This window comes from Arvicanthis niloticus, chromosome 1 (assembly GCF_011762505.2).
Source record: "Arvicanthis niloticus isolate mArvNil1 chromosome 1, mArvNil1.pat.X, whole genome shotgun sequence".
Classification (NCBI taxonomy): Eukaryota; Metazoa; Chordata; class Mammalia; order Rodentia; family Muridae; genus Arvicanthis; species Arvicanthis niloticus.
In genome coordinates, this window is record NC_047658.1 from 106,701,908 (window position 1) to 106,716,591 (window position 14,684).

The 14,684-nt window shown below is 51.4% G+C and overlaps 1 protein-coding gene across 2 annotated transcripts; it reads right to left on the reverse strand.

Moving 5' to 3' along the window:
• Positions 1-30: 30 nt before the first annotated feature.
• Adam8 (ADAM metallopeptidase domain 8) lies at positions 31-13,373 on the reverse strand. Of its 2 annotated transcripts, none has more exons than XM_034489629.2 (24): positions 13,235-13,373; positions 12,140-12,243; positions 11,048-11,124; positions 10,827-10,905; positions 10,673-10,749; positions 10,173-10,356; positions 9,869-9,931; positions 9,719-9,787; positions 9,354-9,520; positions 9,107-9,188; positions 8,701-8,849; positions 8,441-8,618; positions 8,061-8,150; positions 7,762-7,951; positions 7,602-7,677; positions 7,172-7,337; positions 6,711-6,788; positions 6,255-6,348; positions 5,649-5,763; positions 4,415-4,562; positions 3,898-3,963; positions 3,584-3,634; positions 1,015-1,089; positions 31-607 (listed from the first exon to the last, which is right to left on the reverse strand). In XM_034489629.2, exons 1-24 carry the CDS (start codon positions 13,272-13,274, stop codon positions 557-559), a joined length of 2,469 nt encoding a protein of 822 aa, XP_034345520.1. In that variant the 5' UTR covers positions 13,275-13,373; the 3' UTR covers positions 31-556. The 2 variants fall into 2 exon arrangements, with proteins under 2 accessions (XP_034345520.1, XP_076768846.1); XM_076912731.1 differs by having other exon boundaries at positions 12,140-12,240; positions 13,235-13,344.
• Between the last annotated feature and the right edge of the window lie 1,311 nt (positions 13,374-14,684).

The window sequence follows — 14,684 nt, forward strand, 5'->3', positions numbered from 1 at the left end:
AAACTGCCCTTTAGAATGTGACCTGCAACCTACTGATAAAATAGAATCTTTATTAATGAATAGTGTTTAGTCATAGTTTCAACAACTATTCTGCTTCAACCCGGAAATGACGACAACTTCGGTCCCAATACCCCAAGAACTTCGGCTTTTTCTTCCAAAGTCTCATATTTGAGTAGGATGTAAATACAGGAACTGTGCCTTGGGGAGAGGTCACTGCGCGAGGGCCGGTGCAAAAGTTGCTGGGAGGGGACTCCTGGCATTCTGTCCACCCAGAGACAGACATAGACTTGCTCACGCTCACTGCAGGTGCCACCGCCCCGGCCTAGCAACTAGCATACATAGACATATGCTCTAAACTGGCCAAGGCCAGTGAGAGGACACTGGTTCAGGCGGGCAGTTGGACAGCAAGAGCCACAGAGAGATTATTCTGGAGGTAAGAACCGCGTGTGCAGGTCCAGCCTGGGTGGGGGGCTGTTGCTGAAGAAACACATTTTATAGGAGCAGTGGTATGTCCAAACTTCCACAAGCCTTCGATGGCCTTGGGGTGCCTAGTGGGTCACCTCTTCTGGATGGGGACCTTCAGAGCAACCTTTGGCCCACTAGCTCCCTGCCAAGGAAAAAAGGAAATTGATATTAAAGAGGGTCTGATAAGAGAGGTACAGCTGAAGATCCCCAAAGACAGCTTAGACTTCCACCTCCCCTAACGACAGAATGGCCCCGACCACAGACGATGACTGCACTAACATTTCATGTCTAGTGTAGACTAGCCATAGGAAAAGGGAAAATCGACAGCCCCTGGAAGTCGCAAGCACTGGAAAGTTCTGGCAGATTATAAAGCCGACATCAAGCCTGTTACTGAGGATTTTCCCATTTTCTTTTCAGATGTCATCAAAACTTACCAGCTAAGAAAACAAAATCAGCCACCCACCAGAACAGTGCCACAATCAGCAGGATGGTTCCTGCAAGATGGACCCCACCCCACCCCACCCCCACCCCCACCCCACCGGGGTTCACCTGAGTCACTCCAGGCACGGTCCCTCCAGTCCCAGGCTTGACTGGTGGTGTCGGGGGTGCAACGGTTGGCTTGACCTGGGAGGAACCAGACACAGCTAATGGAGAGCATCTCCTAAGCAGGCCCAGCACTGCCCTCAGCTTCATCCTCCTAAGGCTGTCCTGCTCAGCTCCAGCCTAGCGCTGAAGGGTTCTGTCTTCACACAGCTCAGTAGCAAACCCCTGCATGGCCTCACCACTCAGAAGATAAAGCCTGAACCTGGCAGAGCTCATCTTCTTGGCTAGCTGTCCCAAGTCATCATCTTGCAGCCTCACCAGTATCCCACACATTACCCTGAAGGTCTAAGTTTCAGAACATGTGTCTTTAGAAACTCAAAAGGAAAGAATTAACTCTGAAAACATATTCCATTTCCACGTTCTTAGAGAGGATGGTAACCTGGCATTGGTCTTCCTCCTCATCCAGCTTCCTTTAATCCTTGCCCAGTCATCCCTGTACACTGCCCTCATTCTGCCAGTCGGGACTGTGCCTAGGATGAAATTTTCTTTTTCTTTTTCTTGCTTTGTTTTGTTTTATTTGTTTGTTTTTGCTTTGTTTTGTTTGAGACAGGATTTTTCCTGTATATTCCTGGCTATCTTGGACTCACTCTGTAGACCAGGCTGGCCTTGAATTCAGAGATTCAACTGTCTCTGCCTCCCAAGTGTTGGGATTAAAGGGATTTCTCAGCTCTTATGTAAGTCTAAAATTAGTCCCTGACCAGACACAGTGGTGCATACTTTTAATCCCAGCACTCAAGAGTCTGAGGCAAGCAGATCTTTATAAGTTTGAGGCCAACCCATTCTCCATAGAGGCTAACCAAGGCTACATAGTGAGACCCTGTCTCACAAAAAAGAAAGAAAGAAGGAAAGAAAGAAAAAGAAAGAAAGAAAGGAAGAAAGAAAGAAAGAAAATCACCCTCCTAGCCCTCCCTCCCCCATAAATGAAAAAGAAAAACAGAAAATCACAGGTGTGATGGCTCATACCTATAAAACCAATACTCAGGAAGCTGACTCAGAATGACTATCATGAGTTTAAGGAACAGCCTGGGCTACATGGTGAGTTCCATATCATTTGGGCTACAGAGTAAGAGCCTATTTTAAAAAACAAACTAAACCAACCAAACAAGCAAAAACCCCAGGGGCTTGTGAGATGGCTCAGTGGGTTAAGGCACTTGCCAGCATGGTGCCAGGCGTTCAGTCTCTGCAACATGTAAAAGTGGAAGGAGTGGACCAGTTTCACAAGGTTGCCCTCTGATTCCCCACTTGCATCCTGTGATGTGCATGCACACGCCACAACACACACACACACACACACACACACTCCACCCCCAAACTAATAAATAATAAAATAAATAATAATAAGCAAGGGCCACTGAGATTGATCACCTAGTAAAGGTGCTTGCTGCACAAACCTGATGACATGGGTTAAATCCTAGAACCCAAGTAAAGGTCAACTTCACAAAGTGGTCCTCTCACCTCCACGTACGTACCATGGCATATGTGCCCACACACATCGTGCACACAATAATAAGACAAAAAAAAAAAAAAGCAAGAAAAATAAAACCACTATCCCAAAACACAGTGCCAACCGTTGGAGTTCAAGAATTAAAGATTCCAGAGGTGTAGGGTTGTAAGTCTCCAGATGATCTCCGAGACAGCCACTCATTTCTCTCTCTAGGCATCAGTTCATTCAACACAAAGATAGCTCCCAGCACGGAAATCATAGATATTCAGACCCCCGTCCCACTGTGGTTCCTTCCCATGCTATTCCCATGCTATTCCTACAATAAGAAGATAAGAAGTAGACAAACTGATTAAGGACACTCAGAAGACAGCAAACTAGCACCTTCAACACAAGGAATGCGCACTGACCACCACCTGAGATCCACAAGTGCCCAGAAGACCAGATACGATCCTCAGCAAGGCCCAAGGCAGAGGACTCACTCTCCAGGTCCCACTCAAACGACCCTTGGGGAGTTATCAACCACTTTGTGGCCTTCTCAGATGTCACTTGCCCACCAGAAACTCCCTTAGCCCTGCCTCAGAGGAGCACAGATGCCTGCCCAGGGGATGGCTAGCAGCACGAGGTAGGCAGCTGAACTATGGAGTTAAGCCCTGTGTCAGGGCTCAGGGGCTCCATCCTGCTGCTAATTGCATTTGCTCCCTGGGACGGGCAAAGGCACGCACATGCGCACACACACATACACAAGTTCTCCATCATCACAGCTATGACCCTAGAGTGTGCACATAGGGCTAAGACTACAGTAGTGTCCCTGGGCTCTCAGAAGTAGGAGCCCACTTTTAGGGCTAAGAAAAGGGTTCCAGTTCACCTGAAGGACTGGGAAGGACTCTAACACTGTGGGGAGGAAAGAATGAATGGATCACTACTTTCAAAGTTTTAGTCAGTGGCATTTTGAGACCTTCCAATTTCCTATAGCCTCCTCCCAAAGGGAAGTATAAGAGGCTGCTCTCTGGAATAAAGGGCCACAGGCTTGCAGGAGGGGAGGTCTCCTCAGAGTCAAGGCTATTCCCTTACCTGTTTGGGTTTCAGCTCTGGGAGGGGCTTGGTGGGAGGATCAGGTCTAAGCTGTTGGGAAAAAAAAAAAAAAAAAAGAATTAGGATCTAAAGACTAGACCAGTTCAGGGCTGGGGAGTAGGGTAGTACCTTTTCCCTCCCAGGCTCCTTGAATCAACCCTTAGGTTCAATTTCGTATCCTGACTAGGCAGGGCTGACACACATTCCCTGTACAGCAGCTGTTTCCTTAGGGCTTCAGGTTCACAAAGTCAGCCACCAGATACCAAGAGGTTTCCATGTCTCTAGAATACATATGGCTGTTTCCCAAGGCTTACCTGATTTGGTACCTTTTGGCCATAAACAGGAACTGAGAGGGGTGGACTGGACACGGCACCTGGAGGCTTGAAGGGACAGAGATATGAGCCTGGGCCCAAGAGTCAGTACTAAGGCCCCACCCACGGCCACCAGATCCCTTGCTTTTAGTTCCAAATGGTACCCGCTCCCCATTTCCTGCTCACCCTAGGCTAGCAGCCCATTCCCCAGCCATGTTATCACACTTAAGGTACAGCAAGGGCATTCTCTTCTCACACTTCGGGTCTGAGAGTCCTCAAACTCACAAGTTCAGACCCAAACTCCAAATAGCGATTCTTAGAAGACAAGTCTTGACTTAGTCCTTGACCCTCCTTTGGGGTGACTGTAACACTTCTCCAGGCTCCAGGCTACTGCATGACTCATGAGTTAATTTTCACAAAAAGCCTTCCCTATCCTTAATGGGTCACACTCTGGGGTGAAGGGATGGAGAGCCTGAGTCTCCATTTCAGCCCCACGAACCTGTCAGAGGATAGTACTTACTGCAGGGGGAGGCCTCTTTGGTTTCACTATGGGTCTTGGGTGCTGGGGGTTTGGAGGGCCTGGAGGCCTGCTCTTAGCTGGCAGGCTGCTGTCCCCTGTGTAGAATAGGGGATTGGAGAGCCCCGTGGTAGGCTTGGGTGACACACTCCTGGGGAGGAAGAGACAATAATGGTGTCGTCACTTCTGGTCAGAGAATCCAGAACCCCTGGACATGCCTCCTAAGTCAGCCTGGCATCTCTTCCCTGGCACACCCCACATAAGATGCTAGTTGTAGTCTCAAGCACTTGTGTGAGCACAGGAGGTCAAGGAACAAGTCTCTTGACAGCTATGCTAGGAAGGTACTTGGAGGACCTAGGAAAAGCTGTCCTTTGGCAGCCAGCTTGTGGGAATCAAAATCTTGGTGCAGGGCACAATGGAAACCTAGTAGGGCATATGTGGCTATAACTAGGGGTAGGGAGGTTATTCTGGATTTATCATACACCCATCTGTTGCTCTCACTGTCCCATTACAGTCTTGAAGAAGGGGGGAGGAGGAGGGAGAAGAAGAGAAGGAGGGAGAGGAGGGAAAGGAAGAGGAAGAAGAGAAAAAGAGGAGGAGGAGGAGGAAGAGGAGGGAGAGGAAGAGGGAGAAGAGGAGGAAGAAGAGGAGGAGGGAGGAGAAGGGAAAAGATGAGGAAGAGGAGGAGGAGATGATGAAGAAAAAGGAGAAGGAGGAAGAGAGAGAAGAGAAGGGAGAAGGGAGGAGAAAGGAGGAGAGAGAAGGGAGGAGGGAGGAGGGAGGAGGGAGAAGGGAGGAGAAGGGAGGAGAGAGAAGGGAGGAGGGAGGAGGGAGGAGGGAGAAGGGAGAAGGGAAGAGGGAGAAGGGAGAAGGGAGAAGGGAGGGAGAAGGGAGAGAGAAGGAGAAGGAGAGAAGGAGAAAAGGGAGAAGAAAGAAGAAGAAGGAGGAGGAGGAGGAGGAGGAAGAAGAAGAAAGAAGAAGAAAGAAAGAAGAAGAAAGAAGAAAGAAGCAGCAGCAGCAGTGGTAGTGGCTACGATCTTGGGAGTCTCCAGAGCTTCCCACCCAGGCCTGTCCAACACCCAGAGAACCCCAAGTCCCCTTAAGTGCTTCTGCCTAGGCTTGCTGACAGAAGCAATGCCTTTTCTTTCTTAAGTAGCAGCAAAGCCATTTCCCAAGTTCCGAGTACAGGAAGTATTGTGTCTCACGTGTAACTATGTTGCAACCACCATGTCCTCACCTCCTCTGGATTTGTCTCGGAGCCTTTCTGTAGATGACGATGCCTGCTACGATGACCATTGCAGCCACCAGGATCACCAAGACCACAACCACACTGACTGGGAGGCTCGTAGATGCTGTGAGACACATGGTCACATGATTATCCAGGACTGGGGACCAGCTGAATCAAGAGCTAGGGAAGCTCCTTGGGAGATGCAGCCTTCTCAGTCCCCCTTGATCATGTCCTGGGTCCCACACCCCACATATGGTCAAGTGCCTGAGGACTCCAGCAGAGGGCCCAGTACTTTACACCAGCTCTTCTGGCTCTCCAGCAATGAGTTAGAAGCTGTGGTAGTGGTGAGTCCCAGCCCCATAGTGCCACTGTTGAGGCCTAGCCAGTTCCCCGAGGTTGTGGTGCTGTGGACAGCTGCAGACTCAGTGACCACTGGGAAGGAAGACACTGTGGGGGTTGTAAGTGGCCCTAGATGCCTGGGCCAAAGCTATCTAACCTTGTTTTGAGTAGGGTGCCCTGTGTTACCTATGAGAAGTAGAGAGAATGTGATCTACCCTAACCACCCTTAAGGCTGGTACCCCACAAATACCAGCTCTTGTGGGCCAAATACTTTACCTGCTTGTTCATATGCTACATCTGCCAGCCGCTGTGCACAGTTGGGTGGGGCCCAGCCCTTGTGACAATGGCACTCCCTCTTGTGGTTGCATACCTGGAGGGAAAGTGGGGCCTCAAGGACAGGTACCCCACAGGGCAGCAGGGGAGGTTGCAGCACACATAGGGTCTCCTCCATCCATCCACATATGTCAATCTTGATCTTATAAAGAGTTCTCCTGAGTGACTACACTGACCAGTGGCCACAAGCTCAGTGGAAAGCACCTATGCAATCTCAGCCCCAGAGCGGCCTTGTTGATCACCCCCATCAGAAGGATATAGGCTAATTTGAGCCCACATTGCTATACCCACAGCTGTCTCTGCCACAAGTTCCATTACCAGACAAGTGGCAGCAGCCACCTAGCTTAAAGGCACCAGACAGTAGGTATACTATGACCTAAGGCCTGAGGCTATACTTACCCCATGGTTGTTGCATTTAGCAGAGCAGTTTTCAGATCTGTATACACGGAGGTCCTGGCAGCTTCCATCCATGCAAACCTGGAAGGTGGAAGGGGCTCTTGGGTAGCTGGCCTAGACCCAATTCTTACCCCACTATGCTTAAATCGAAAGGTAAGTTCAGGACAGCTAGTGTGGTCACACTCCAGGATGACTATGCCTTCATGCTTGTGTGTGTGCGCCTGTGTAGAGGGGCCCTCGGCCATGAGGTGGCACTGAACTGGCTGATCCTGGGGACCTTTTTGGGTTTGGTGGTCTCCAGACAGGTGTCTCCATTTGCCAGGTTACCATCTCAGTTTTGACTAGGACATAATAGAGACTCCATGCACATGCCTCTGCCAGCCAACACTGAACATTGTCAGACTCATATGGGCACATTAGATCTTCATCAGCCCTGGACAGCTTTCAAGTGCTCCCCAGCTCACCTTTCCCTCCTCGCACTTGGTGCCCTGGAGTACCAGCTCATAGGTGTCAGTGTTGCTGTCTGTGTGGAGAGCATGGCAGATTCCATGGTTGGAGGAGAGAGTGCAGAAGGAACGTTCAGGGGGCTTCTGGCCTCCCTCACAGTACAGTACCCCACACCGGTTGATCCTGCAGACAGAGGGCAGGCTGTGGTCATGGGTGTCCTGGGGATTCTGAGTGGCTCAGGGCCCTGGGTGGTGCAAGAGACAGCCCCAAGGACCTTTCCTTTCTTAAGGATGATGGGTTCAGGTTGATGACTCAAAGTAGGGCAGACTCCAGGAGAGCCACCTGCCTCACAGAGGAGGCCTCCTCTGTGGGGAAGTCTCTGTGGACCAGCCTTGCTACTGAAGACATACCATATCCAGCTCCCAAAGGTTTGGCCTTGATGCTCACCTGCCAGGGTACATCCTCCCCTTGCAGCCCCGAGGGATGCTAAAGGTAAAGCAGGAGTCGGCTGCTGCCCGAGCACCTGTGGGGCCAGGAGAAGTTAGTCTGGTTTAGGTCACAGACACTCCACAAGCTGGCCTGCATCCTATGCTCATGTCTGCCTCACCTGGCCCCCACAGGTCCTGGCACTGCTGTGCCAGTGTGGGGCAGCTCCCATCAAAGCAGTAGCCCCCTGGGCAGGGAGTGCCATTCTGTTGGAAGGCATCTTCAGGACATGTTGGCTTCCGGCCATCACAGAACTCCTCCAGGTCACATTTGTCCTTCATGGGACGACACACCACACCAGCTGGCTTCACCTGGTCCCATAGAGAACCTTACTGTAGGGCAGGTCCACATGATGCCATCACAAAAATCCCAATCCCCCTGGGTTTGACTGGAGCAGACCCTGGATGAAGTCCAACTTACCTTGCATTCATGACAACAGGCACCACCGGCACACTCTGCCCCCTTGGCCAGCTGGCAAGTGGTGGCATTGCAGCAGGGGTTTTGACAGTCCTAGGAAGAAAACGGTTTAAGCAGATGCACCCTGGCCAGACCTGTCTCTAAGGTGGGTAGGCTTTTGGTGATCACTGGAGAAGGGGTGTAGTCAACTTATCTCCAGCTCCCTTATAGGTTATTAGGGGCTTAAAGAGAAATGTAGTGACTTGTGACCCCAAGGGCCATATGAGGTGTGGGCATATAACACCAGGCCTGGGAGGCTAGCTTAACCAAAAGGACCTCAGACTGAGGTTCCTACACTGATGATGAAGCTGACCAGCAAAGAGCAAGGATGAGGTGAGACAGACCTGAGGTGTACCACAGTCACACTGCTCTCCATGCTCCACAAACAGGTTTCCACATACAGGGCCACCCACGAACCGGTTGACATCCGGGACATTGGTCAGGCAGCCTGTCTGGGGTTTTGTCACGAAGGTCTCTAGGTCGACCTGGCTACACCTGCTGAACGTCCTGGGGAACTTGGAGCTAGGGGTAAAGAATGTCAGCGTTAGGAAGGGCCACATGCCAGTCTGTCCTTTCCCACCCAGCATGCCCCACAGGGCCTTACCCAATGCTTTCAGTCATGATACAGCCACCACTCTCACGTGCTATAGGACAGTAGCATCCTGGAATGTCCTCATCGTGGCTCATGCCCAGATTGTGGCCCAGCTCATGGGCCATGGTAGATGCTACACCAATGGGGCTCTTGGTGTGGTCCTATGAGGATATTTTCATCGGTACTATCTTGCTACCATCAACCCACATGTCTTTGGCCACCCTAGGTGCCCATAGGCATAATACTGCTTCCTGCTACCACCCTAACATAAAACCAGGATTCAAACCCATCCCCAGAGTAGGTGACTGCTTCATGATGTCTTAGGGACCTAGGCTGACACTTCCCCACAACTCAGGCGTTATGTTTGACTCTACTGCCACCAGACAGCTTGGCAAGGTTGGGTAAGAGTTTCTTTTACCTGATTCACAGCTCCTGAGTAATGGGAACACAGGGCAGACACCTTAGCCAGTCCAACAGTGGTCCCCATGAAATCAACCCCCCTAGAAACAGAAGACAGATATGCCCTTGAAAAGGTTCCTGGCCTTTCTTCACCCCTGCACAGCTCTGCTCAGGTGTCCTACCCTGGAGTCCAGGCTGTACAGAGGCTACATCTCTAGGGCTTGGTTCTGTCTCACTGAGGTGTATGGGTGTGCCCACTCACTCACGTGATAAGTTGCACATTGTCATGCGGGTGCCGCCCTAGCAAGTTCTGTTCCCTCCAGGTCAAGAAGTTTTCCAGCGTAACATTAGCATAACGGCTGATGTAGAATTTGTCCCTGTTCCAGATCTCCAGGCCCACCAGGACGACACGGAAATGGAGATCCTGATAAAGCTGCAGAGGATGGCCAGCCCCTTGGAGTGAGTGCAGGCACAAGGATGGACAGGGGCATTACGTCCATTTCACCCCTGGGAGGTCCTGTGCTCAGTATAGAGCTCTGAACTAGCCCCACCTCTTGATTGGCTATATTGCCCTTCCTACCCTAAACAGCTGCACCCTCTCTTCACCGTCAGCACCCCTGGGGCAACCCACCTTATCCACATGGTTTACAACCTCCAGAACTCGCTGGCGCACGGCCTCTCTGCTCCCCAACTTCTGTAACTAGAAATATAAGACCTTTAGACTGGGGCTTGGCAACCTCACCCCAATTTATCCAGCCCACTCAGCCCTTGCATCCCATACCTCTTGGCTGTCTGCAACCACGTACAACTCCACATAGCGGGTTTCTCTGGGTATTAGCCAGTTCTAGGGAAAGAAGCCAATCAACCTTTTTGGTCTTGATCCCCAACCTAGCCCAGAGCCCAACTCTATGTCGGGAGGCCAAGTCTAGGTGTCTCCAGTGTAGTGGGGCTTTCTCTGGAGCTGCAAGGCTGAGTCAGGCCCACCCACTGGGCATAGGGCTTGCTTCAGGGCTACAGAGAGCCGTGTCTATGCCCAAACATGGGGTCTGGGACTGAACTGACCAACAGGGAATGCTGCTGCTCACCCGGGGCTGAGACCTGTAGATTTCTAAGGCCCGAGGCCCAAGGTCATCCAGACTGGTATCTTTGACCCCACAGGTCCCAGCCTTCTGTTGCAGATACTTTGCCTGGTACACTGCATGCCGCCCCCCTTCATCAGCATCCAGAGGCTCAATCAAGTGGACAGTGGACCCGACACGGAAAAAGCCCCTGAATGGGAGAGCCAGGTGAACAGAGGGCATGATCAGCTTGTTCCTACCAGTCCATCTGGGAGGACAGGTGCTCCATGCCTACTGCCTCAGAACAGCTACCTCACACCCTTGTGGGAGGTGACCAGACTTGTAGATATAGGCAGCAAGAAGAAGATACATGGGTTTGGCGTGGCTGGCAATTACCAATGGAACCTAAGCAAGAGCCCAACCCTTCCAAACACAGCAGGAAAGAATTCTCACGCTTAGTCCCCCCTTTCACTGCCTTGGTTTACCCTTTTGTAGAATGGCACTTCCTGCCTGGGTCAGGTACATACCTGAGGCCAGCACAGGTGCTAATACTGGCAGCTGAGCCTGCATGCCCTTCCACATGGCCCTGGTAGAGACAATGGTCCTGAAGAAGTGAGGGAGGGTCATAAGTCTTGCTGCCTTGGTTTTGCTGGCCCAGCAAGGGCTGGCCTGCCACCATACCTGCTCATGCAGCTGCTCTGTCACCTCAGAGCCATTGGCAGCTGAGTAAGTCTCTTTGTAGCTTGAGCCCAGCAGGTCCCTGGAAGACAACCATTGAAGTTCCCTGGTTCTTTTTCACACAGAGCAGCCACCATACGGTTCCTGGGCCAGGATTCTGGCACACAGGAGCCTGTACTTCCCACTGGACTCAGAGACAGACCCAAGGGCCAGAATTGGCTTACCTGTTCTTTCGAAGGTGCAGGGTAAAAACACGCCCACTGGTCCCAAGAGCATAGCTCAGACTCTCTGGGTACAGGCCCTGGATGGGGATTCTGGGTGAGTGGCCTCAGCTTAAGGCCAGGAATTTGCATAGCAGAAAGCCCCAAGCAGAGCCTCCCCTAGATCTTGAGGTTTCAGGCAGGGAAGAAGGTGGCTGGGGCTAGGCTGAGCTGTTCAGGAGGGACAGGGAAACCAAGTCTCCCAGATGAAGCAGAAAAAACAGCTCCATGACCTCTTGAGCCATTTCCCCCCATCTGTTCATAAGGATGATGATGATGATGATGATGATGATGATGATGATGATGATGATGATGATGACATTACTTCCCAGAGAAAGCATGGTAGGAGTGGCAGCCATGGCCACTAAATCCAGGGCAACATGGGGGTTGGCAAGGTACACAGACGCCTCAGCACTAGTATTCCTCAGCTGGCTATGGTGTTCAGCCTGAGATTCAGAGCAGGTGTGTGCTACATACTCTAGGACCTTTTACTCATACACATGTGTACAACCAGCTCGCCCTAGGGACAGCATACACCAGGAAAGAGGAAAGCCCAGGCAGAGATGTTTCTTGAAGATCCTAACAAGGACAAGGCCGGGAATCTTCCTGGAGGTCTAGAGGCTGTTCTCAGTTCCCAGTTCCAGGAAATTCCAAGCTGCGAGATTCTCAACGCATGCACATAGCTTTAGGGTGAGCAGCTGCTAGCTAATCTAACCAGCCACTGCCAACTGAAACTGGGGAGTGGCCCGGGGCAACGCAAGCTGCTGTACCTTTCCTGGGTGAGAGGCCTCTCCAGGCTGGGCCAATGGTCTCAAAAGGAGCAAGGAAGTGAGTGGGTCCTAGTGCCTACCTTGGGGGCCCTAGACTCTGATTCAGGGAGCGAAGCAGCAGGAGGCAAGAGGAAGGAAGTGGTAAACACAACACAGGAGGACCGTAATCATGCCCAGAAGCATAGACAGATTGAAGTTCTGGAGCTGCGCAGGGCAGCCCCCAGAGTCTGCCTGCCGGTCCTTTTGCAGAAACAGGTTGTGTGCCCAGGCTATTGGGTAGACTTACCCAGTGGGAAGGCAGGGTTCTGCGGGAGCGGGATGCAGCTAGGCGCCGAGGCCAAACCACCTCATACTGTTTCACGTGGGGCAAAGGAGGTCCAGGGGCTACTGCTACAGGAGAAAGGGGTTCAGAGGTCCATTGAGGGCTGTCCTGCGTCAAGCCGTGTCTAGCCAGTGTTCTTTCTTTTATCTGGGGAATCACCCCAAGGCTCAGGGCCAGTAATGGGATCTGGCCCAATGGCCCAGATAAGAGCTTTGTGCCTAAAACACTGTCAGGTCCATCCTCACACCAGAGTCAAGCTGTCTGAGCCTAGCACATCTATGCACAGTGCCCAGAAGAACCTCATCCACACACCATCCTTCCCCAGTGTCGGTCTGGACCGACGCAGGGAGAACACACAGGCCCTTTGGTCTGCCTACCAGACATCTAGAGTTGACCCCATCTCATCCTTAGTTACATGATCATATCTAATGGATGAAAACACGCCCTCCCTCAGGCTTTTCTCTCCCAACAGAAAACTTACTGCTCAACAACTGATGAGGGTTTAGAGACCACCTATCTGTAGGCAGGTCCAGTCTTAGAGACCACCGAGCTCTTGCATAGAGGAGGAGCAGAGCTACTTAACCCTAAGGTTCCAGGACTGAGAGGTAAGAGATCACTCCAGCCAGGGTCCTCCCAGGACAGGAAGACCAAGCCTCCCAGTGGGAGGCAGGACCCCATGTTGCTAGGGGGCTGGGACCACTGCACCTCTAGCTTCTGTCCCTGCCTAGCTAGAGAGTTATGCACCCCCCATGATCCCACCAGTGAACAATGCTGCCTGGGATTCCTACAGCAGCAAGGGAAGCTGTCCTGTAGGTGCCACGCCTAGTGATGTCACTGTTCCTGTAACTAGCTCAATGAAAAAAAATACCAGGAACCAATTTCTCTTACATTTCACTTACGAAAAAAAATCTCAATTCTGACCTTTTCTGTATCTACCTATTTTCTCCATATCCAGGGACCAACTCCAGGGAGGCAAGGTGACCTGTCCATGGTAAGTGGCCACTAGGCAGACCACCCAGCCCTGAATAGGATCCTTGAAATCAAATAATCATCACTCACCTGGTGTCCATAAGACGCTGAGTAGCCAGAGGCCAAGCATGATGGCATCTGGGGCACACTAACCCTAGAAGTTCCACAAAGTCCTCTCTCTTGATCACTGGTCTGGTACTTCTCTCTGAGAGCCCTTCCCACTGATCAGAACTGGCCAATCACTGGGCTGTGGGGCGGGGTGGGGTGGAGCAAGGCGGGGCAAAAAGTTCACACCTCTATACCAACACCCTGCTGGCAGCAACCAGCCTCCAGGGCAGCCTGGAGTTACAGACGCCCCGCCCAAGTAACTTCTGGGTAGCTCCTATTGATCTCCCATGATTCTGGACAAAATTAATGGGAGTTGGAGATGGTAAACAGTCCAACTTGAGCAACTCTGCAACTCTACAAGCTCCCAGTCTTGGTGGGAGATTGTGGAATTACCTCCCAGCCCTGACAGAGCTTTAGGAGTGTGAATTGGGTGGAGTCTAGCAGGAGGAAGATGACTTTTGGAGGGGAAGTGACTTATGAGCCTGAAATTTCAGAAGGGGACCCTTTGACTTCCTGGGCATCTAAAAGATGCAGACAGGGGCAAGGAAGGGCAGTGTGGGCCCAGGATCAGTCTGGGAACTCATACTCCCAAAGCTCCTGCCCAAAACACAAGGCTTCTGCTGCCTCACTGGAGAGGCACATGCAGGGAGCAACCTGACCGATTCTTTGAGGTCCTACCTAACCTCACTATAGGGGGTCCTGATGCATCAGGGTCCTTGTGCAGGCCTGGATTCTGTCTTTCATGTCCCAAGGATAGAGCTGACTCAGAGTCAGAGCTCTCAGCACCCCTACCATGGCCTGGTTTCCAGCTTCTCCAGGTGGGTCTGTTACTGTGGGAACCCAGGATGCTTGGGAATGTCGTCAAGCCTGTTTATTATTTGTGGCAATGTTCTCTATACATCCTTGTGGGCACAGTTGTGGTTAGACCTCACAGACTTTACAGTCCCACCCCATGAGGAGTAAGTAACCTAAGACGAAACTACCAAACTACCAACAGGGCCTGACAGCTCGGCCATAGTGGGAAACTACAGGGTTGGGTTGGAGTTACAGGGTTGGGTTGGAGTCTTGGATCTTTATCTTGAGGTCTATATCTAAGAATTTAAGCTGGGGCATATGTGCTGTCACTCCTCTGCCCTTGTGGATAAGGTCAGAAATGTAACAATGGCTTAGGAATCTCACCAGCAAACCGCTGCCTGAGGCATCAGCATAGTGTTCAAGGCTAGAACAGATGCCAGACTGTAATAGGCAGCAGTCAGAGCTCTTGGGTAAGGCTGACTTCCATATATACAGGATCTTAAATTGCAAGTTAGGTGACAGTGAAAGTTCAAGGAAATGTGTTCTTAATCACATCAAAGGCAAAAATCAAAACCTGTTGCCAGTAGCAACCATTATCTTGTAAGTCCAACTGTCCATAGTGATAATGGAGGAACAG

Coding starts and splice junctions, on each gene's coding strand:
- Adam8 (XM_034489629.2), bottom strand. CDS start 13,274: ATGCTTGGCCTCTGGCTACTCAGCGTCTTATGGACACCAG. Junction 9,788..9,868: donor TGGTTGCAGACAGCCAAGAG/GTATGGGATGCA, acceptor TTATATTTCTAG/TTACAGAAGTTGGGGAGCAG. Junction 7,952..8,060: donor CCTGTTGTCATGAATGCAAG/GTAAGTTGGACT, acceptor CTATGGGACCAG/GTGAAGCCAGCTGGTGTGGT.